At 45.6% G+C, this 25,192-nt stretch overlaps 1 protein-coding gene across 1 annotated transcript; it reads right to left on the reverse strand.

Annotated features, from left to right (window-relative positions):
* Nucleotides 1–1,542: 1,542 nt before the first annotated feature.
* Nucleotides 1,543–6,396, reverse strand: LOC123160428 (probable L-type lectin-domain containing receptor kinase S.5). The gene is made up of 2 exons (XM_044578245.1): nucleotides 4,855–6,396; nucleotides 1,543–2,765 (listed from the first exon to the last, which is right to left on the reverse strand). The coding sequence occupies exons 1-2, from the start codon at nucleotides 6,224–6,226 to the stop codon at nucleotides 1,879–1,881; spliced, it is 2,259 nt and encodes a 752-aa protein (XP_044434180.1). The 5' UTR covers nucleotides 6,227–6,396; the 3' UTR covers nucleotides 1,543–1,878.
* Between the last annotated feature and the right edge of the window lie 18,796 nt (nucleotides 6,397–25,192).

Below are 25,192 nucleotides of genomic sequence, written 5' to 3' on the forward strand. Positions count from 1 at the left end.
TAAATGATAGAATAGCTGATTTGGTATCATATTAAATTTGTAATAGCTGATTTGAAAATTTTCATTGATTTAAAAAAAAAATCATCGAATTTGGAATAAAGTTCATCAATTTCGAAAAGCGTTCATTGATTTAGAAAAAATAATAATCAAATTTGGAATAATTTTCATCGAAAAAAAGTTCATTGATTCAAAAAACTTCATCGATTTTGGGAAAAAGGTTCACAAACTTGAAAGAGTTTATGAATCTTAAAAAAGTTCACAAAATTGAAAAATTCATCGATTATGAACTATTTCATGGATTTTGAAAAAAGAGTTCACCGGTTTGAGAAAAATTTCACAAATTTGAGGAAAATTTCATGTGTTCTTAAAAAAAAGGTTCACATATTATTTAAAAAAAATAGGTTCTAAATTTTTTCACAAATGTGAAGAAAAGTTCACGGATTTGAAAAGAAGGTTGCACACTTAAGAAAAGTTCATGTATTTTAGGAACAGAAGAAAAACCGGCCAAAACAAAAACCAAAAATAAAACAAAACAAAACAAAACAAGGAAAACATTGCCATTTTTAGTGTTATGAAGCAGAAGAATAAAAGTCATGGCATTTAAGGTGTCCTGTTCGTTGTCGCGCTTTGTACGATGCCTGCGGTCTTGAGTTCAAATCATGTAGGGCGCAAATATTTTCAATCTTAACAGAAGAGAAGAAAAAGGTGTAAAATGAGCCGTCCCGGGCGAAGGGAGGGGTGTGCGCCGGTTGGCGAGTTTGCCTATAACCGGCGCCTTAAGCGCTGTATAGAAAACACCCTCTATTTCACCCGTTTAGGGCCTCTTTGATTCGCATGATTTTGAAAACACGGGAATAGAAAGAGTATAGGATTTGAGTGTCATGCTCACTTGAATCTTGTAGGATTAGCAAGGAGTGTTTGATTTCACGGAAAAAGTAAAGGAATTGTAAAAAAAAGGTTGGAGTAGATGTTAGATTTCCTATGAAATTTGTACAAAAGATTTCATTGAAAAAATTCCTATGGGATTCAATTCTATGAATCAAAGGACAAACGTTGGAAAAATTCCAAAGAATTTCAATCCTCCAAAAATCCTATAGAATTCCTTTGAATCAAAGGAGCCCTTAGCGAGGAAGGTGGATGTCCGGATGCGATGGCCCATAGGCCCATCTTTACTTTGTGAGAGAGCAGGCAGCAGGAAGCTTGGTTTAAGTTGAGTCCATGATCAGCCCTTAAAAAAAAAGTTGAGCCCATGATCAGTTGGTCGAAACCTGTCACGGAAGTTAAAAAATTGCCTCAAAACTAAAAGCGGAAGTTCAAAATTCGATGGTTGTTTTTGCAGGCCGAAGAGGGAGTCAGTGATCGAATGTCCATTTTATCACTAATAAAAAGGATGTTCATTCAAAAATAAAGCTAAGAAAGTGATCACATTCCCTTTGAAAAGAAATGATAGATGTGGCATACAGAAAGTAATACATGCTGAATTAACACGATTTTCCACTTCTCCTCTTCGCATCATCACACACATTTGTTTCGATCTTTTGTTACTCAAGAAACCAAAACAAATAACCAAAGCATATTAACAACACCAGCCTCACTTCTGAAAATCATAAGACTAGCTAGTTGATACTACACATTAGACACTTAGGCTTCACTTGGACTCGTCGATCTGCAGTGAACTTTGCCATATGGCTCTGCAAGGCTAAAATCTCCTGCTTGCCAGAGCAGCACCTACCTCCCACTCTTCTACTTCCCCGGCTCAGGCAAACTAATGAAACCAATTGCAGTACTATTGTACTAAGCACGTATTACCTACATGTATTTACATTTACTGTGATTACCTTATAATGGCCAGTTTTACAGTTACATATGTTAACTTCGTCACCGGCCGGAGGACAGCGCTGGGAAGTACTCCTGGCTGTTGTTTGGTGCTGAGGGCGGCTGCCGGAAGCTGTCGTAGGATGACTCCTGTGTCGCGCGCGTCGATGAACCATTGCCTGTGCCGGTGAAGCTGCCACCGCTGCTCTCGATGTCGCTCAGGCTGAATTGCGCCGCTCCCCCTTCCGGCGGCCACACGAAGCTCGGCTTGAACAGCGGCACCTCAGGCGGCGGCGCCTTCTTGGACACGATCTGCAGCACCTCCGGCATGGTGGGCCTGTCCCCGGGGTTGGGGCTGCTGCACGCCAGGCCGAGGAGCAGCAGCCTGGTGGCCTCGTCGGCGTCGTACCCCGCCGTGCCGAGGTCCTGGTCCACCGCCCCGACCAGCGCGCCGCGGCCGTGCATCCGCCACACGAAGTCCACCAGCAGCGGGCAGCTCGCGTCGTCGCGCAGCGCGGTGCGGCCCGTGACGACCTCCAGCACGAGCGCGCCGAAGGCGAACACGTCCGTCTGGCTCGTGGCCTTGTGCCCCACGGAGTACTCCGGCGCGATGTACCCGCGCGTGCCGGCGACGCCGATGTCGGTGAAGGAGCTCCGGTCGAAGTCGATGACGCGGGCGAGGCCGAAGTCCCCGAGGCGGGCGGAGAAGGACGCGTCCAGCATGACGTTGCTGGCCTTGATGTCGCGGTGGAGCACCGTGCGGCCGTACTCGTGGTGCACGTAGTGCAGGCCCGAGGCGACGTCGGCGACGATGCCGTAGCGGCTCGCCCAGCTGAGCGGCGCCGCCCGCTGCTCCTGGGCGCCCCCGCGCCGGAAGAGGTGCTGGTCGAGGCTGCCGTTGGGCATGTACTCGTACACGAGCAGCAGTTGCCCTTTCTTGTAACACCAACCTGCACCAAAAATGCAAGCACACGTTCAGAACCATCACCTAACCGATACTAGGAGTATTTTTGTTGCACGTTGGTCGTAGAAAATTCAAATAGACCAGAAATATAACTACATTTGATCATTCACGTTTCGTGTAGCAAGTGACAATGCTACGTTTGGTAGCGCGTTAACGATTGCATAAACGCGTTATGATCTGAATAGAGTACTGGCCTCTACTCCATTATTTGGACTTGTCAATGCCTTAAAATAGTAGTACTACAAGGGAAGCAGCAAAACTAACTAGAGAATGGTTGATTAGGACTAAACCATCATTTTCCTAGTCAAGTCTCGGCTGATAAGGACTGTGCTAACCACCAGTCGACTGGTGGTTAGCAACAGATCCGCACGAGTCCGATCCACTTCTCCCGATAGTTAGCGATCGATGCGCTATCTTCTCACGCTCGCTTTCCATTGATTTTTTTCCTTCTCTCAAAAACCGTAGTAAATCGCTAGTGGTTTTTTCTGATTTTTCGCTGCATAATATGAAAAAAAATAAAGGTGCTTGAAAGAGGATTTGAACCCAGGTCTATGCAATTGCTGTTGAGCCTAATAATCAACTAAGCCACCTGTTGTTATATTGTCTATTGTAGATAAACAACGTTATTTAAACCTTTCTTATTTCTGTCATATCAGAAAAAAAAAGTTTGACTTGGTAACTTTGGCATGACCAGCGTGATAACTATGGTATGAGCAACATGATAACTATACCATGATAAGGTTGGTAACTACAGTATGAGAAGGTTAATGCATGGGGAAGTATGGTAATTTAACATAGAAATTACTGGTGAAAATGTTTCAAAAACTTCCCCCCTGGATGAAAGATACCGTGGTGTTTAAAACGTAAGATATTAGTTATCATGTGTGCGATGTATACATTATCATGTTTTTTACACAGAAAATACTGGGTGTATGTTTTTCAACAAAAAAAATCTGGTCAAAAATTACAGTGGCGTTTCTATGGAAGTTATGAACTTTGTATGTCTCTATTACCATGCTATTTACATAGAAATTACCGGGTCCCCCCTCACCACAGTCGCCACATTTACCAGGATCGGGTACATAAGTTATCAGGTGTACCATATATGAGTTATCATGTTATTTGCACATAAGTTACCGTGGCATGTTTCAGCGACTTGCCCCACCCCCACCCTCGCCGATCAAGTCATCAGGACCGGGGTACATAAGTTATCGGGTCCGCAATGTTTGAGTTATCATGTTATTTGCACAGAAGTGGTATGTTTCAACAACCCCCCCACCCCCACCCTCGCCGATGTTATCGACAACGTTTCTAGGACCGGGGCACACAAGTTATCAGGTCTATGAAATGTGAGTTACCATGCTGTTCCACGAAAGTTACCGAGGGGATGTTTCGTCAACTCCCCCCACCCCACCCCCGTGCCAAAGTTATCGGGACTGGGGTCCATAAGTTATCAGGTATACGATGTCTGACTTATCATACTATTCATACAAAAAATACTATTCATACAAAAAAGTTACCAAGTGTATGTTTATATTAGTTTTTTTTCAAAAAAAGCTACGACGATATTTATACATAAGCTATCAGGTTTGTGGTACATATAATTATCAATCTCATTACAAAAAGAATTTTCCGAGATATGACAAATGTGAAAAAAACCGTTGTTCGAATTCTATAGAAGTGGAACATTTATTTCTCTAGAAAACATTCATCACTACAAAAAAGAAACAAGTGGAGTACAAAACACGTTGCATCGGCCCTTTAAAAAACTTGCAGCAAATGGTTTTGTCTTCTCATCAAAGACGTTGTGGTCTTTCTTTCTCGCTCTCATTTACTAAGGTAGAAATACAAATTAACATGCAAATGAAACAGAACAGGTAGTCAGCTCAGCTGGTAATGCTCATGGCCACAACCAACAGATTGTGTGTTCGGCAACAGTCGGCAGAGCAGAAAGATCGAAGGAAAAATCAAAAAATCGATCGTACGTGCCTGTTGCTAACCAACAGTCGGCAGGAAAAATAGATTTTCCCCATAAACAATGATCACGTAATTAAGTGAGGGATTCATGCGCATACCAATGAGGGGCACGATGTTTTTGTGGCGAAGGCGGTTGATGATGTCCACCTCCTTGACGAAGTCCTCGACGCACCTGGCATCATCCCGGACGAACTTCTTCACGGCCACGTCCGTCGCCTCCGTCTGGCCGTGCTCGGCAGGGAGCGTCCCCTTGTACACGACGCCGTACCCTCCTTTCCCCAGCCGCAGTAGCTCGTCGAAGTTCTTGGTCGCCTTCCTCAGCATCTCGTACGAGAACTCCCTCGGCATCCCCGGGAGGTGACTCAGCGTGTGCCCCAGCCGCGTCTGGCTCCTCTGTATCTTCCGCCTCGCCCGCGACATTCTGACCAGGAAGAAGGCGGCAATGGCGATGGCGACCACCGCGATGGACCCGAAGACGGCGACGAGGATTATCCACTCCTTCTTCTCCTTCTTGGGGAAGGTCTCGATTGACATGCTCCAGTCCAGGATACAGTTGAGCTCGAAGGTGGTGCCGGTGGAAGCCGAGAAGCCGATGTACGCCTGCTCGGGGACGTGCTCGCTGAGGTCCAGCGGGCTGATCAGGACGGGGATCGCCGGCTTCGGTTTCCCCTTGCCGCCCATGTACACCGTGACACGCCGGCCCACGCCGTTGTACTCGATCCAGACGGTGTAGTTGGCAGACGTCTGGGCGTTCGTGGCGATGGTGATGTTGAAATCGGCGAGGTTGGCCGTAGCGTTGGACACGACGCTGCCGATGTCGAGGCCGACGTGGTTATCGCTCGGGTCGTGGCTCTGGTTGAAGGTGTCGAACTCGATCGCCACGAAACGGTTCTTGGACGGTCCGGCGGCCTGCAGCGTCGCGTTGGTGAGGCCGAGGAAGCCGCCGTGGCTGCCGGGAGGCGGCTTGTCGAGCGAGGGCGCGATGACAAACGCCAGGCCCTCGCCGGGGACCGCCTTGTCGTAGAACACGTTCATGGAGAAGGTGCTGTTGAACGACACGATACGGACACGCGGAGCCTGCGGCTGCGGCGCACGGCCGGTGCCGGTGCCGTTGCCGCCACCGGGGATCTCGATGTCATCGTCGGGGAGAGTGTGCCAGATCGTGAAGGGCTGCTTGAGGAGGACGGAGCCGGACTTGTTGACGAGGTAGGCGTCGTTGTTGCGGGTGTCCGGCGTGAGCTGGAGCGCGCCACCGTTGATGCTGGCGTCCTTGAGCACCTGCAGTGTGGCCGAGTCGCTCCGGTCGAAGGAAGCGTACGGGCCGTAGTTCCTCACCACCACCTGCTCCTCCAGCTCCCGCAGCGGCCGCTGCTCCCTGGCGCTGCAGACGAAGGTGGCGCAGAGCCAGAGAAACAGCACGGCGACGAGGCAGCTGGCGCCGAAGCGCCGGAGAGAGTCGTGGCACGCCATGGTGGAGAGAGCGAGTGCGGTTGTGTGACTGGATCGGGTGAGGGAGGGAGGGAGGATCAACGGTGTCGCCCCTGCAGGCTCTGTATATGTTGCGGCGTAGGTGAGAGTTGGTGGTGCGGGCCGGGGGAAAGGGAAGGCGCACGGGAAATTCCTCCCTCCCTGCCGATCACGGCGAGACCGGGAAGGCGGAGCTCATGGCATCGTCGGGGAAACGTGGAGTACAGCAACGGTGTACGGTCAGTTGACATATTTAAGTGCATGTGTGGGAAATGGCTGGGTGCCCGGTCTAACTGTAGAGTTTCCCAGCTTTTTCTGCGCGTCCAAAAAACATCACTACAGTTGTGTCTCGCGGTATGAATGGTTTCAGTCATTGTTTTCGAAAATAATTGTCTATTATAAAAATTCATGGGAAGTATTTCAAATATAATAAATTTATATCGAGATTTCGAGACCATCGAACGACCACACTATCGTCAGACCGATCCATTGTCGCCGCTCCCCTACCGGAGCTGACTTGACATTTATTAATGATAGCCATGAAGTCTTCATGCATGTACTCCCTCCGTTTCAGTTTACAAGTCATGTGCGTGTAACTAGGTTGTCAATTTTATCACCCTAATATAAACTATATAACACAAAAATTATACCGTTTAAAACTAGAACATCTGAAGTTTATATTGGTATACTTTTTGTAATATATGAGTTGTATTAGGTTAGTCAAATTGACGACCTAAGGGTACGTGCACGCCCTGTAAACTGAGAGAGAGGGAGTATCTCCAAAGACCAACGCCCTAGATTAAACTTTTGCATGCATCTGAAGTACCTAACATCAAATCGCGCTACATGGCGAGAAATCCTGACCTCGCCGCCTCAATGAGACGGTAGAACTGTAGCCTAGACCTCCATCGACTACGTCCGAATGGACAAACTTGAGGGAAATCGAAGCCCAAAGGACTAAGTCCAAGAAGAAGCGTTGGCATTCACCCAAGCGCAGCACGTGCGAGGGAAAAATTCATAATCTAAACTACTAACCGAAGCGGAGGCATCTGGATTTACCTCCCGCCACCGGCCGCCGGAGGGGCATACAGAGGAGAGGTGAATTCACGGGCTCATCGGTGAAGTGTCGATAGAAAGGATTAATCTAGCTGTCTAGGTTAGGAGAGAAAAACAAGAGAAAGCTGTAAGAACGCATCATGGTTTTAGTCATATTCGCGAACAGACATCGCGGTTGCCGTCGCTTGTGCGTGGGATCCTGCATGTTACGACGACGTAGGCAGGTGAGGTCCCGCTGAGTTGATCCAGGCACACCCTGCCTTGATCTGTTTTGGTGTTTTGCCCGTGACCTGAACACACACGCCCAGCCGGTCGTCGCCGTCTTTTTGTTTAGCCGCGGCCAGCTCGGATGCGTGTGAATCCGCGCTGAAATGAGATAGTGCCGCCGAGGCTCGAATTTGAATAGTGTTTATTTTTCTTTGCTAGCATGGATCTGGTGCTACATTGCTATCTTTCCTATCTACTATCCCTGGAACGAACTCATTCAACTTTTTATATAGTACTATGAACTTTTGGTGTATTCGGAAATTTCTTGTCCTTCCAAGAAATTAAATTTGATGAATCAAGGCCACTCTGCACGCAAGTTTGACTCGCGTCGCGTGGGATGCCGTCGAAGTCGAACAGTGTCCGTCTTCTTGCAATATGTGGTCAGCGTTTCCCGTTTAATCCGATCCTGCCGTCACTAGGAACATACTACATATTCCCTTTGACTATTGCTCTGCGGCCTCAGTGCTGTCCTGCATAAAATGTTGCATTGACCATCTGGGTTTAAGTGCTAGGAATTACACCGGTGATGAGCGCATGTTCTTGCGGTTAAACTTTATTGCCACCGGTATCCACCATCCACCAATTTTTAGGGGCGCTATGTCGAAATGTTCAGTTGCACAACTAGCATTGTTATTAGACAAGTGCTTTCCATGTTTCAGTCTAAGGGGATGTTTGGTTTGTGACTAACTTTACCAAAGATTGCCACATCTAAGGTTAGGTAAGTTTAATCAACTTAGGCAGCAAGTGTTTGGTTTCAGCTATACCTGGCCAAACCTCGGGCCGGGCCGGGCCTAGCCAAGCCCGAGGAAAAAAACCCAGGCCCGGGCCCGGCCCAACCCAGCCACCGGGCCTGGTTTTTATGTCCGAGCCCGGCCCGAACACGTAAAAGCCCGACGGGCCTCGGGCCATGGGCCAGGCCCCTTCAAGAAACTGCAAAATCGATGGGCTCAGGCTCGGCCCGACCCGGCCATCGGGCTCAAAATCTAGGCCCGAGCCCGGCCCGGGAGCAGCGTCGAGCCGGGCAGGGTCGGGCTTTTTCGGGCCGGGTCGGGCCGGGCTTCCCATGGCCAGGACTAGTTCCAGCCACACCTTTGGCAAGCCACATTTATGTCCTACATGGCATATACATAAAAAATGTGGCAAGATTCCCTTAGGCTTGTCAATTTGTGGCTTTCATTTTGATGAACTAAGGGTCTGTTTGGTTCCAAATAAGTCACCAACTTATAAGTCGAAAAGTGAAAAAGTGACTTATTTTGCCAAACAGACCCGACTTATAAGTTACCCCAACTTATAAGTCATAAGTTGCTCCACCCCAACCTAAAATTTATAAGTCACCCCCTTTTGCGTGGGTCCCACCACATGCATGATGTTGATTGGTGTGAGAAGGTGTGTCAGATGACTTATAAGTCAGGTGACAACCAAACAGGCGTGACTTATAAGTCACTGGTTTTAAGTCACCTGACTTATAAGTCAGGTGATTTATTGGAACCAAACAGGCCCTAAGCTTAGGCAAGCTTGACAAAAATATGTGGTAAAGTGTGACAATGATAGGCCTAGAACCAAACAGCCCCTAAATTTTGTTAAACAAAAGTCTAACCCGTGCATAACTTTTTTTTTTGCGGAAAAACTTCCAATCTATTCATCTTCAATCATGACAGTACAACGAATACCAGAAATAATAGAAATTACATCCAGATCCGTAGACCACCTAGCGACAACTACCAGCACTGAAGCGAGCCGAAGCCGCACCGCCGTCATCGCCCCTCCATCGCCGGAGTCGGGCACAACTTGTTGTAGTAGACAGTCGTGTAGTCGTTGTGCTAAGGCCCCGTAGGACCAGCGCACCAGAACAACAACTGCCGCAGATGAAGAATAACGTAGATCAGAAAAATTCAATTCAAAGACACACGAACGTAGACGAACAACGACGAGATCCGAGCAAATCCACCAAAGATAGATCCGCCGCAGACACACCTCCACGTGCCCACCAACGATGCTAGACGTATCGCTGGAACGGGGGCTAGGCGGTGAGACCTTTATTCCATCTTCAGGGAGCCGCCGCCGTCTCGTCTTCCTGAGCAGGACACAAACCCTAGCAAAACTGAAAGAAACGATTAAAAACGGAGCCCTCCCGCCGACCCTTGCCGAGATCCACTGCGCCCCCATGGCCTTAAAGCCATCGGAGAGGAGGCGGACCTGCGGCGGCGGCGGCGGGAGGCAAAAACCAGTGGCGAAGCCACACACAAGCTGGGTAGTCAATTGACTACCCAACTTTTTGGTGAAACTAGCATATGCATGCATAAATGTTGAAAAAAGATTTATACAAAATTCATATACTTGGCTACACAATTTGAAACTGACTACACAAGACTGCAGTTCTGGCACCGCCACTGGCAAAAACCCTAACTTTTTGTGGAGAAGAAGGAGGAAGCGGCGGCTACAAAGGTAATCGTATTTCCCTATCCATCCGGCCGGCTGTAGCTGTTGACCTGATGCGTTTGCCAACCCGTGCAGAACTTTTTTTTTTGCAGGGAAAAAAATATCTCATAACTCAAGGAGGCTTCTCAGCCATAGCCAAATTTACAACAAAGTCCAACCAAGCAAAAAGCCACACCATAGTACGAGGGGTACGACGACCGTAAACGGCCAAGTCATGACTAATATTATTCTGTGAGCGGCTACAGAGAGCAAATAAAATCTCTCTATCATCGGTATCAGCTAAGCTTCGGATCTCCTCTACGAGAATGTGGTGCCTCGATCTATCTCTCGTGCGTGTTGTGAGCAGCGTCCCGCACTGTCTAGCTCAACCCGTGCAGAACTTGACAACGTTATTCAATGGAGGTTACGTATACATAATTTAAACACAAGATTATCCTTACAGAACACTCAAATCCTATCGAACCTGCATGGGACTTCCTCTTTTAAGAAAAAAATGCAGGGGACTTTCTCTGGCCTTGAGTTTATCCAGGATTGTCAAGTCTTCACCATTGAAATAATCCCTTCATATTAATCCCCTCTCTTTAGTCTTACGCCAATTTCCCTGTGATATCATAGCATACGCTGACAGCACGCACGGATTAAAATACTTGTGCGAAGTTTCCTCTGAAATTTGGAGATAATGTGTAATTTATTTCACGTTGATAAAGACATAGATTGTTGTTGGCTTGTTCTTCGTACAGGTACCTCCCATCATTTCAGGAAGTCATACTTATTTTCTCTATAATAAAGCAGGAGGGGTGTTTGTTTGGTCAAGTACGCTCTGTTACCGGTTGCAGATTTTTCTGGCCAGGCTAAACATGCATTGTACAGAAAATGGAACAGGAGTACAGGAATCAGCCGGCCTCCTCAACGTAAAATAAGGAGCTTCGTCCATTTCGGCCGGCAAGCGCAGGTAGTCAAGTCGTCCAATCGTCCGACTGTAGTCTCAAAAGTCCCTCGGCGAATCACAGAACACATGGTCAATGGTCTGTATTTCTCTCTGCATTGTACTAGTATTATACTGTTACTGTAACAGTTTGGACGACATGCTAGCGACCTGTAAGTTACATACTTGTCATACATACTCCCTCCATCCGGAAATACTTGTCATCAAAACGGATAAAAAGAGATGTATCTAAAACATCTAAATACATCCCTTTTATCCATTTTGATGACAAGTATTTTCGAACGGAGGAAGTATCTCCTAAACGCGTCTTGGAATAAGCACAATGACGCAGCAGGACGGCAACATGATTTCTAATAAGAACCTGATGGGGACTGAAAGAAAATAGAATTGGCATGGGGACTGAAAGAAAATAGAATTGGCATTCGAACAGCTGCAACCCCTCCGAAAGAACATCAGAATTTACAGAGTAAATAGCATAAAACTACTACTTTACAGGTTAGGGTTCCAAAAAACTACCAAATATTTTTTTTCTCTCATAACTACCAAGTCAGAGGTCGGCTGTTTCAGAAAACTCTAATCGTTCAGTGCTTTACTATTGATCGCGATTATGACAGTTGGGACCCGCATGTAAGAAAACCGTTTGTTTGACTGTTACCTTACATGTGGAGCCCACATGTCAGTGTCCCTTTGTTATTCTAATAAAAAAAATCTGTTCCTTTATGCATTTACAGAAAACCCTTGTAAGTTTTCTAAAAAAAGCAATTGGGTCCTCGAATGTTTTTCAAAAAAGCAATCGGGTCCCTGGTAACTCATGCCCCTAGAGGAAACAACGCCGGCGGCTCGCCGGCCGCCAGGTCGCTGGCCAGGCGAAAGGAGGCGTCCGACCAATGCCGCTGCTCCTGGCCATGGCGCGCGGTCGGAGCCCTTGGCCATGGCGCGGCTGGTGGCGGCTCCCCGTGCTCCTTGGCTCGTACCAGCGAGGCGCGAGGCGAGGCTGCCGACCGCTGCCGCTGCTCGTGGCCATGGCGTGCGGTCGGAGCCTACGCGACTCCTGGCTGGACTCATGCCAACGTGACCTAGTCGTCTATGCCATAACCAACCTTTTGAGGATTTAGCAATGAAGCAAGTTTTAGGTTGAGCCTTTTTAGTGAAATCAACAATGTAAAGATCACCCTACGTATACCGGTAAAGACCATTTTATGATTGTATCGATGAAACACTTGGCAATCAACTTCACTAAATAGGACATTGAAACCGAAATCAGCAAGTCTAGATACTAAAAGTAAGTTGTATCCAAGAGATTCAACGAGCATGACATTTTGTATGGAGCTATCATGTGAGATGGCCACCTTACCGAGGCCAACCACCTTACCCTTTGAGTTGTCACCGAAAGTGACATACTTTCGAGGACTATCATTATCAGCAAGCTCACGAAACATGTCTTTATCTCCGGTCATGTGATCGGTACATCCATTGTCAAGGACCCATTCCTTTCCTCCTGACATATATCCCCGAAGATTTGCCATAAGACCAAAGAGTCTCATTGCATCATCAAGATCAAAGTCATCCTCATCATCCTCATCATAGTATCCATGTTCAACATCGTCATGTGGTGGATCAAATCCTAGAGAGGGTGATTCGTTAGAATGAGTTTGACAATAATCTTGTCTATGAATTTTTATAGCTTCGGAAATAATATCACTAATAATACTGACATTTCCTTTGGCACGCATAAGGTTTGTAAGCTCAAATAGACGATCACCAAACATAGGATCACTAGTATTCATCTTACTCAAAGCAATAGACTTATGGAGAATTTCATCAAGATTTTTCAAAGAATAATCAAGAAATCGTTCCTCAAGAAATTTCCATATAGTGTAGGCACACTCAAGAGTAGGCAGTTTTATAATCAAGTTTCTTGGCAAGCCTCTAGTGATAAGATTAACAGTTCTAACATTCCTAATCATGTCAATAGACTCATCAAGGGTAGGATGCATAGGATCAACACAAGGTGCACAAGGACTAGCAATGTACTTGTTCAAATGATATTGATTGAAAATTACAAGCATCTCATTTTTCCACTCATGGAAATACTCTCCATCAAGAATAGGCACTCTATGTCTAAGACTCCCCAAAGTAGACTCATTCATCTTCCTCCAATGGTGATTAAACCAAAGCAATGGAGACCAATGCTCTGATACCACTTGTAGGACCTTGAGAAGAGGTGTCTAGAGGGGGGGGGGATTAGACACTAAGTACCAAAGTTGCAGTTTTTAAGTTTCTTTAAAGTTTGAGTGGATTTAGGCACAAGTTTAACATTCACAACATATAGCAAGCAAGCATGCAAAGAGTATATGAGCAGCGGAAAATAAAGCGTGCAACTTGCAAGAATGTAAAGGGAAGGGATTGGAGGATTCAAACGCAATTGGAGATAGGGATATTTTTGGCGTGGTTCCGATAGGTGGTGCTATCGTACATCCACGTTGATGGAGACTTCAACCCACGAAGGGTAACGGTTGCGCGAGTCCACGGAGGGCTCCACCCACGAAGGGTCCACGGAGAAGCAACCTTGTCTATCCCACCATGGCCGTCGCCCACGAAGGACTTGCCTAACTAGCGGTAGATCTTCACGAAGTAGGCGATCTCCTTGCCCTTACAAACTCCTTGGTTCAACTCCACAATCTTGTCGAAGGCTCCCAAGTGACACCTAGCCAATCTAGGAGACACCACTCTCCAAGAAGTAACAAATGGTGCGTTGATGATGAACTCCTTGCTCTTGTGCTTCAAATGATAGTCTCCCCAACACTCAACTCTCTCTCATAGGATTTGGATCTGGTGGAAAGAGGATTTGAGTGGAAAGCAACTTGGGGAAGGCTAGAGATCAAGATTCATATGGTAGGAATGGAATATCTTGGCCTCAACACATGAGTAGGTAGTTCTCTCTCAGAAATAGGATGCTCGAAGTGTAGGTTCAGTCTGATGGCTCTCTCCATGAATGAGGAGGAGGTGGAGGGGTATATATAGCCTCCACACAAAATCTAACCGTTACACACAATTTACCAAACTTGGTGGGACCGAATCGTTAAACTCGGTCAGACCGATTTAGCAAATAATGTGACCGTTAGGGTTTTCGATGAGACCGAAATGCAACTCGGTAGGACTGATATGGTTAGGGTTAGGGCATAACGTAATCTCGGTGAGACCGATTACACAAACTCGGTAGGACCGATTTTGGTAATAAGCTTTGCAGAGAGTTGGTCAGGCAAACTCGGTTTGACCGATTATCAAACTCGGTGGGACCGATTTTGATAATAAGTTAACCAGAGAGTTTGCATTGTAATCTCGGTAGTACCGATTGCTCAAACTCGGTGAGACCGATTTTGATAATGGACATACACAGAGAGATTACAATCCCATCTCGGTGAGACCGAGATCCCTATCGGTGAGACCGAGATCCCTATCGGTGAGACCGATTTGCCTAGGGTTTATGGCAGTGGCTAAGACATCAAAACTCGGTGGCGCCGGATAGAAAGAATCAGCGGGGCCGAGTTTGACTTTAGGTTTAGGACATATGTGGAGGTGAGAAAGTGGTTGAGGGTTTTTGGAGCATATCACTAAGCACATGAAGCAAGAGGCTCATTAAGCAACACCTCATCCCTCCTTGATAGTATTGGCTTTTCCTATAGACTCGATGTGATCTTGGATCACTAAAATGTAAAATGAAGAGTCTTGAGCTTGAAGCTTGAGCCAATCCTTTGTCTTTAGCATCTTGAAGGAGTTCCCACATCCTTTAGTCCATGCCACTCCACTGTTAAAGTTGTCTGAAAAATACTAGATAAAAGTGTTAGTCCAACAAGAGATATGTTGTCATTAATTACCAAAACCACCTAGGGAGCACTTGTGCTTTCAGCCTCGTGGAGGAGGTGCGCCTCCTAGTCGTGCAGACTGCGGTGACCAAAGCTGTTGGCCGCCGCAGCATCGCCGGGGAACCGTTCACCCATCAGAGGTTTGTGGGGGGGGGGTGAAAGTGCGTTATATAGACTAGAGGGGGGGGGTGAATAGCCAATTTTTATGAATTCTTCACTGAGGAATTTGCAGGTGAGGAAATTCCTTAGCGAAGAACTACTTACAGCAGAATAAGTACTCAGAAGTAAGCATAACAGGATACATACATAGTCATCATGATGAAATGAAGACAAGTACAGAGTACAGAAAGTGCAAACACAGATATGAACAATCACTCAACACAGTAATGAGGAAATGAAAGATTTGAGGAAATAGAACCAGTTAGGTTGGTGAAGACAATGATTTGGTAGACCAGTTCCAACTGCTGTCTCAGTTCTACGTCTGGTTGGAACGGCTGAGTATTTAAACTCGAGGACACACAGTCCCGGACACCCAGTCGCTGAGCACGCAGCTCAGGACACCATGTCCTCACCGTATTCTCCTTGAACTAAGGTCACACAGACCTCGTCCAATCACTCGTGGTAAGTCTTCAGGCGACTTCCAAACCTTCACAGACTCGGTCACTCGGCGATCCACAATTCCTCTTGGATGCTCTAGACCATGACGCCTAACCGTCTGGAAGAAGCACAGTCTTCAAAGGTAACAAGCGTCGGATCCACGCAGGATCGATCTCTTCAGTGATGCTCAATCACTTTGGGTTTATAGGTGTTTGGGTTTGGGTTTTTCCTCACTTGATGATTTTCGCTCAAAGTCCTCGGAGGATGGGGTGCTCTCAAATGACAAGGGTCAGTTTCTCTCGGAGCAGCCAACCAGCTAGTGGTTGTAGGGGGCGGCTATTTATAGCCTAGGGAGCAACCCGACATGATAAGACATAAATGCCCTTGTCTGATATGACCGTTAGGTGGATAAGATATTTTGGGACAGCTGGCGCGCAGCACAACAACGGTCGGAAATTTGACTCTCAAATTCCTCAGGGCTATCATGTTTCTCACTGTGTAGGCAATCCGCACTGGCGAATTCCTAACTCCTCAGTTAGAACAAATTCCTCAGCGACCAGAAGAACTTCGTCTCTGTCACTGAAGAAATTGACTGAACTGTATGAAATTTCCAAAGGCTTCACTCGAAGGGATTGGTAGGTGTAGGATTTTGAGTTGAGCATCACATGGAAATTTTTCCTTAGTATTTCATCGACCCCCTTTAACAGTACGGTGTTTCCTATGACTCAAGAAAGAGAAAAACAAAACTATGAAAACGAAAGTCTTCAAGCTTCATATTCCTCGCATGAATATCAAGTCTTCATGGACACACCAATTTCTTCACTTTCAAAGTCTTCATGAAAGTCTTCAGGAATACCAAAATCTTCAGTCGAAGATATTCATTTTTAGGGGTCGACTTTCTCTGTAAATATCAACTCCTCATAGACTTATAGACCCGTGTACACTCACAAACGCATTAGTCCCTTAACCTATAAGTCTTCAATCCACCAAAATCACTAAGGGGCACTAGATGCACTTACAATCTCCCCCTTTTTGGTGATTGATGACAATATAGGTTAAGTTTTCAACGGGGATAAACATATGAAGTGTAATTACTGATATTGAGGAATTTGATTGCAAGATATAGAAGAACTCCCCCTGAAGATGTGCATAGTGAGGAATTTGCTTTTGAAGCAATGCACACTTGAAGAGTTGAATCATGGGGATCTCCCCCTATATCTTGTAATTCATACATGCATTTGACATATAATATGAAGAATTTGAAATGCATGATGAAATATGGTGCCTGATGAAATTCAGCATGCGTGCCATAACATTAATGAGGAACAAGCATGCAGAATAACGCATCAAGAGTATGAGATCACAGTGCATCAAAATTATCAGAGCACCATCGGGTTTAAGATTACAACTCGATCCAATAAAGTTTCAGAAGAACGAGAGTTGTAACTTAGCAAAAATGCCCATATAATAGACCCGCTTGAAGACTAACTCAAATTTCTCCCCCTTTGTCATCGAATGACCAAAAGGATCGAAACTGAGGACTAACGCCCGTGAAGAATATCAAGTTGATGGAGGAGCGCCAGCGTTGTCGGGGTCGGTTGTCGTAGTAGGGCCTGCCGCAGTGTCATCCAAGTCTTCATTTTCATCAGTGTCGCGCAATAAAGAATATAAGCTGGCCACTAAGGAAGGAACCTTGACCTTCTTGAATTTCTTCGGTGGAGGTGCAGACCAGTCAAATTCTTCCTTGAGACCCATTTTCTTCAGATCAGCAGCGCTGTAGACATGAGATAGAACAGCCCAGGTACGGTTGAAGGTTACATGGAGGTAGTAGTGGTTTTTCTTCACTACATTGTGTGTTGAGGTCATGTTGTGAAGAATTGAACCAAACTGACGCTTGACCCATTTATGATTGTGATCAACTTTCTGATGAAGACTGAGGAGTAACTCACGATCAGTCATCACCCTGGGTGCTGTGGCTTGAGGAATTTGCTTGGCAGAGGTGTTGGCGGCAGAGTCATGTGTGGCAGAGTCATCATTGGTGGAGTAGGATGCAGCTTGCGAAATTGACCATCCAATGGACGAATGCCTTCATCTATCACAGCAGTTGCCTTGCCCTTGTCATCAGCTGAGGAATATGTACGTTTGAGGACTTCAATTGGAGGCAAGAAGCTGCCGTGGTTCAGAGTATCAGCCTTGTAATTGAGTGAAGACCTTGTCCTGATGAATCTCATAATCCATGGTGCATAAGGCTTCAGCTCAAATGGTGACATAGCAATATTCACCAGAGTCCTCATGAAGAAATCATGAAAGTTGACAGGAAAGCCATGAATGATATTGAAAAAGCATATTCTTCATGATGCCAACGACCTCTTCATCATTTGAGTCGTGGCCTTTGATAGGACTCATTGTCTTCGTCAGAATGCGATAGACAGTCCGAGGCACATACAATAATTCCTTGACGAGGAATTTGGTTCAAGGGGCTTGCCCTGGCTTCAAAGGCTTCATCAGTACTTGCATGTAGTGATTTGATAGCTCAGGTTCACTGTAGATGCAATGAGCACCATCAAGGGGAGGACTGAGTGGTAAGACACGAAGCAATTCAGTAGCTGGTGTCTTGTAGTGAGTATTTTCAGACATCCAGTCCAGCACCCATGAATTCACATCTTCAGAATTTCCTATGATGTGCAGTGTTGCATAGAATTGAAGAATGAGTTCTTCATTCCAATCACAGATGTCAGTGCAGAAATTTAGCAATCTAGCATCGTGAAGAACACTGAGGACTGGCTCGAAGCATGGCAGAGACTCCATGTCCACATGAGGAATATGTTCATGATTGAAGACTTTGTCTTTGTTGAACAGTACTGAGGAATAGAAATTTGCTTGACTAGCAGTCCAGAAACACCTCTTCCTTATGCGAGCAGAATCATAAGGGTTGTAGTTTGTGAAGAACACATGCTCGCTGAAGAAATCTTCAGCCTTGAACTTTTGCTTCTTTGAGAATGGATCCGTTGGCTTGGGCACTGGAGTGTCAGTCAATTGCATCACAACCTCTAGAATCACAATATCAGGTTCTTCAGGCTAAGGAATTTCTGGTTCCTCTTCAGTGGCAGTCTGCATGTTCAAAGGATCAGCAACAGCAGTTTCTTCAGCACTAGCGGCTGGAATTTCTTCATGCACAAATGAGGTGGGATGAGTTTCTTCAGAGCCCATTTGAATGGTTGGTGCAGGGGACTGAGGTATTTGTTGTATTGGGGTGAAGAGTGGAGAATTGGGGTGCTGACTTTCCCAAAAGTCATCATTCATCACGGGTGTTGTGCAGCCAATGTCCACATCTTCATTTTCAATTTCTTCAACGCCAGCCTCTTCAGCTGTGAACTCAGGCATTGGCGAGGAAGCAGCAGGCGTTGAAGGGATCGTATCCACTTCAATTTCTTCATCAACCTGCTCTGACGAAGCAGCAGATTGAGGTTCTTCATTATATCCGCTTGGGATCACATATTCTTCACCAAAAGGAACAAGGTCCTTTGATGGCATGGTGGAAATTGGAACAACATCAATTGGATTTTCAATCGAGCTTGTCAGAGGCTTCATCTTCTTTGGAACTGAAGATTCTGAAGCACTTGATGCTTTCCTTTTCTTCACTGCAGCTCGCTCTGCAGCCTTGGTCTTCTTCACATACAATGCAAATGGAAGGATCGGAGTTGGCGTAGGCGCAGGAGGAGCTGAGGAATCTGGTTGATTTTCTTCAGGCGCAACTGATGCAGTTTCCCTAACTTCTTCAGTTTCTTCAGGCGCACCACTAGTGGATGCCCTGGCAATTTCTTCAGCGGCTGGAATGGAGTCATCAGCCCTGGAACTATCATTTTCATCAGCAGCCTGAATGTCATCAGTGGTGCTGGCATGTTCTTCAGTTGGCTGAGCAGAAGCTTCAGCTTGAGGAATTTCTTGTTGCGATGGGGCTGCAACATTGGTGATCTTCTTAGTCAGTTTAACAAACCTGACTTTGGCTCCTTGCCAATCAGCATAGTAAGCATTGAAATCATCGCTGAGGGCTTTGATTTCAGACTGGATCTTTAGGAGTTCATCAGTTGTCATATTGACAACGTTTTTCTTCAGGAACTTCTCTTTTTTGAACTGAGCCTTCTTGATCTGCCTGGCCTTCTCAAATTTCCATTTCTCTTCAGTGATGAAATGGGTCAGCATGTGACTTTGACCAGGAGTCAAATTGAAATTAGGCATAGGAGTATTTGGATCCTTGTGCTAGAGATCAATGTAATCGAGGATCGCCCTTGGATCCAAAAGCAGTGGCACATTTGTGCCTTTGGATCTAGCGGCCCTTTCTTGTCTGTCTCTGATGATTTCTGCAAGTTCATCATCATCAGCTTCATCGTTAGATGGCACTTGGAAGGCAACCTGTTTCTTCTTCGGACTTGGCCGAGGACCTCGACCAGGCGTTGCCTTTGTCTTCAGCAGAGTGGGGCCTGATGAAGACTTCGGTGCAGCTGAGGAACTTGCTGAGGCACCAGAGGCAATAGAGATGCCTGTAGTCCTTTGGCACGTGGCCAGATGTACAGGTGTTGAGGACTTTGCCGGAGCAGCTGAGGACTTTGGGGGAGGAGCTGAGGATTTTGGAGGAGCAGGAGCAGCATGAGGAACTGGCCGTGAGGGCTTTGAACATTCTGGCCGTGAGGGCTTTGAAGAGTCTGGCCGTGAGGGCATTGCTAAGGTACTTGGTCGTGAGGGCATAGTTGGTGAAGCACTTGGCTTGTGAGCGGGCTTCTTTGCCATAGATTTTCTAGGCTTGACAGATGCCTCAGTGGCAGCAGCAGTAGCAACAGAGTCTTCATTGAATTTCCTCACTGCTTCTTTGGCTTGTCTCGCCAACTTGGCTTGGTGTTTGGCCCATTCTTCAGGAAAATCCTCACCACGCTTGATGCTGGTGGGGTCAGCTTCTTGGCCAGGTGCCAATGGAGCTCTTGGGCATGGAGGATTTAGTGTGAATTCCTTCATATACTTTGGAGTTACATATCCGTACTCCCTCCATTCTCTTGCCCATCTCCTTTCAATCCACTGTATGCGCACTTTGCGCCGAGTTTTGCTTTCTTTTCCGAACTCGGCCTCATCAGGTGTGCAATAGTCAGCATAGAGGTCCTCAGGGATTTCAAAAGCAGTCATGAACTCAGGCTTCTTTCCTCCTTTCTGCGGCTTCTTACCGTCTGCCATATTCTCCAGATGAGGAATTTGAACAATCGAATTCTCTGAAGAAGTATGCAACTTTTCTTCGAGGAACGCTGCAAATGAGTTAAGTTGATGAGAACCTAGTGATTCAGCAGCGGACATGAGTACCTGTGAACAGAGTATAGTTGCGAGGAATTTGGAGAGGTCATATGCGTTCTCAGAAGGTTTTTCAAAAAGAACAAGTTTGAGGAATTTGACCAGATTAGCCTTGAAGAATTTCACTAAGCGTTCTTTGTCTTAGGTTCCAGAGTTGTATAGATCGAGGTTCCACACAATTGAGGAATCTTGAAGCAAAACGATGCTTAGAGAAACGAATCAAGCACAGATGACTAGTGAGGTGTTTTGTGTGTGAGGATTTGAAGAATAAAACACCTTTGAAGATTTTGTAGAGAAAATTTGAATCAAAGAGGGCAGTAAAAGTAACTTTTAATTACCCTGAATGAAGAACACGACGAACTGTGAAGTAGAACAGTGAAGTTCGTTGGTGTAGATCTTCCACGCCCTAACTCGGCAGAGGAAGACAGCTACGACAGTGGCGGAGTGAAGATTTCCGCAGCTGGCGCGAGTACGACGACGACGAGGACGAGGCAGTGAAGCTCTTCCTCACCGGCGGCGATGGAGTAGCAGCGGCGCTAGGGTTTGAGAAGCTCGTGCGAGAGAGAGAGAGCGGTTGAGCGGAGTAAAGGAAGTGAGGAAGGGGTGAGGGGGTATTTATAGTCGCAGTTAAAAAGTGTTCGCCCGAAGATTTAGGACGAACGTGCCCCTGACCCTTCTCATCCGCATGACATGTGTCACCCATGTACTGAAAAGTGGAGATCGTGTTAGATCGTGGGTGAATAGATAAGTTTATCGTGGGATACGTGATGGTTTGAGCGGTAAAACGGAAAATTTGGATAAGATAAGTTTTAATTTCCGTTCGCAAATTCTTCAGCTGTCAAGGACACAGTGAAGATTTTGAACGAGTTTCAAATAGAACGAACATGAAGAATTTGTGAATAGATTGGGTTGAGTATAGCATAGAGGGGGAAGGGTCCGATCACATTCACTTAGTAGAAAATGCAACTTGAAGAAATAGCCATAAGTGAATGCTGTAGAGGACATAAACCCATATATATATATATATATATATATATATATATAGCCAATGAAGAAAAACGACAGAAACAGTGAAGATTTTGCAAAGTTGAAGAATTTGAAAAACTGAGGAATTTCAAAAATGAAGATTTTCAACTTTGGTGGTGGCGTGACCCACCGTATAAGAATGATGATTTCAGACACCGCGTACAATTGTCGTAGGGTTCTGAGAATCAATTTGTTCATTAATTTCTTCACACTTAGAGTGTTATTCTTCATTGATTGAAGGAAAACGTTTCTTCATGTGTTGCACATCTAAGTCATCAATTTTGCACAAGTGTTAGGATGAGTGTCCTTTTTCAAAGAACATTCGAAGATTCTAGGATATTTAGCTCACACCGCAACTTGCTAAATCTCTTCTCATCCAAGGGCTTTGTGAAGATATCGGCTAGCTGTTCTTCAGTCTTCACATGATCGATGGAGATGTCGCCTTCAACACATGATTACGAAGAAAATGATGACGAATCTGGATGTGCTCTGTCTTCGAGTGCTGAACTGGGTTGTGAGCAATCTTGATGGCACTCTCATTGTCACAGAGGAGAGGCACATTCTTCACGTTGACACCATAGTCCTTGAGGGTTTGCTTCATCCATAGAAGTTGAGCACAGCAAGAACCAGCAGCAATGTACTCAGCTTCTGAAGTAGACAGTGATACGCAGTTCTGTTTCTTCGAGGACCAACAGACCAAAGATCGTCCGAGGAAATGACAAGTACCAGATGTTGACTTGCGGTCCACACGATCACCATCATAGTCAGAGTCAGAATATCCAATGAGATCAAAAGTAGAGCCCTTGGGGTACCATAATCCTAGTGTTGGTGTGTGAGCTAGATATCGAAGAATATGCTTCACAACCTTATGGTGTGATTCCTTCGGTGTAGCTTGAAATCGAGCACACATGCAAACACTAGGCATTATATCTGGCCTAGATGCACATAAGTAGAATAACGAACCAATCATGGAGCGGTATACCTTGTGATCGAAGTCAATACCATTTTCATCAGTGCATAGATGTCCATTTGTGGGCATAGGAATTTTGACGCCTTTGCAATCTTGCATGCCGAATTTCCTCAGATCATCCTTGAGGTATTTCTCCTGAGATATGAATATGCCATTGTGCTGTTGACGAATTTGAAGACCTAAGAAGAATTTCAACTCTTCCATCATAGACATTTGATATTCTTCACTCATCATATAGACAAATTCATCACTATAACGTTGGTCAGTACAGCCAAAGATTATATCATCAACGTATATTTGGCACACAAACAGTTCACCATCATAACATTTAGTAAAGAGAGTGGGGTCGAGTGAACCGGGTGTGAAGCCATTCTTCACGAAGAACTCCTTCAAAGTATCATACCACGCCCGAGGGGCCTGCTTGAGGCCATAGAGGGCCTTGTTGAGTCTGAAGACTTTGTCAGGATTCTTTGGATCTTCAAAACCTAGGGGTTGAGCAACATATACTTCTTCCTCAAGCTTACCATTGAGGAATGCACTTTTCACATCCATTTATATAAAGTGATATTATGATGGTTAGCGTAAGCAAGTAATATGCGAATAGCCTCAAGTCTAGCAACAGGTGCAAAAGTTTCATCGAAATCAATTCCTTCAACCTATGTGTAGCCTTGAGCTACAAGTCATGCCTTATTCCTCACCACAAGGCCATTTTCATCTTGCTTGTTGCGGTAGATCCACTTTGTGCCAATGATATTATGCTTGTGAGGATCTGCACGTTTGACCAGTTCCCAGACATTGTTGAGCTCGAACTGATGTAATTCTTCTTGCATGGCCTGAATCCACTCAGGCTCCAGAAATGCTTCATCTACCTTAGTGGGCTCTGTGATAGAGACAAAAGCATAGTGCCCACAAAAGTTAGATAAATGTGAAGCTTTTGAGCGTGTGAGAGGACCTGGTGCTCGAATGTCATCGATGATCTTTTCCACTTGCACTTCTTTTGCAATGCGAGGATGAGCTGGTTGTCGTCGAGGAATTTGATCAGCATTTTCTTCAGCACCATTTTCTTCAGCATTTTCCTCAGGTGCATCAGCTCGATTTTCTTCATGTTCTGGAATGAATTCTTCAGTAGATTCTTCGGTAAGAATGACATCCTCAGTAGCCTTGAACCTGATAGAATCCTCAGGTGCTGGTTCATCTATCACAGAAGGTAGGTGCTCTCTTTGCGAGCCATTAGTCTCATCGAACCGCACATCTACAGTTTCAACAACCTTGTGAAGAACGTTGTTGAAGACTCTGTAGGTGTGCGAGTCCTTTCCGTAACCAAGCATAAAACCTTCATGTGCTTTCGGTGCAAATTTAGCATTGTGATGAGGATCTCTAATCCAACATTTAGCACCAAAGACTTTGAAATAACTCACATTGGGTTTCTTGTCAGTGAGGAGTTCATAGACAGTCTTCTTGAAGAATTTCTGAAAATATACCCGATTGATGACGTGGCACGCAGTATCAATTGCCTCAATCCAGAAACGACGAGGCGTCTTGTATTCATCAAGCATAGTGCGAGCCATTTCAGCGAGGGTTCTATTCTTGCGCTCCACGACGCCATTCTGCTGAGGAGTATAAGGAGCAGATAACTCATGAGTAATACCAAGTTCATCAAGATAGCCATCAAGACCGGAATTCTTGAACTCGGTCCCATTGTCAGTTCTGATGTGCTTGATCTTCACACCAAAGTTGGTTGAAGCCCTCGAGGAAAATCGTTTGAAGATTTCCTGCACTTCATGTTTGTAAGTGACAATGTGTACCCATGTGTAACGAGAGTAGTCATCAACAATAACAAAGCCATATAGAGATGCATCATTTGAAACAGCAGAATAATGATTAGGACCAAAGAGATCCATGTGAAGCAATTCAAATGGACGAGTAGTGGTCATGACAGTGTTCGCTGGATGCTTGGCCTTTGTCATCTTTCCAGCTTCACAAGCTTTGCATAAGTGATCCTTGAGGAATTTTGACATTCTCAATGCCAATGACATGCTTCTTCTTCGCAAGCATGTTCAGATTGCTCATGCCAGCATGACCAAGTCGTCGATGCCATAGCCAGCCTTCTGAAGCTTTTGCAAGTAAGCACACGGCTGGTTGTGGTCCTGTAGAGAAATCAACAATATACAGATCTCCTCTCCTGAAGCCTTTGAAGACTTTGGAATGGTCAGCTTCCATGATCACAACACAACGATACTTGCCAAAGACAACAACCATATCAAGATCACAAAGCATTGAGACAGACATGAGGTTGTATCCTAAGGACTCGACAAGCATGACTTTGTCCATGTGTCGATCCTTTGAGATCGCAACCTTACCTTGACCCAATACCTGACTTTTGCCTTTGTTAGCAAAGATGATATGCTTCAGATGTGACGGTGATAAAGGAGCATCCATTAATAGACTCTTGTCACCCGTCATGTGAT

Source organism: Triticum aestivum, chromosome 7B (assembly GCF_018294505.1).
Source record: "Triticum aestivum cultivar Chinese Spring chromosome 7B, IWGSC CS RefSeq v2.1, whole genome shotgun sequence".
In the NCBI taxonomy this organism is placed as follows: Eukaryota; Viridiplantae; Streptophyta; class Magnoliopsida; order Poales; family Poaceae; genus Triticum; species Triticum aestivum.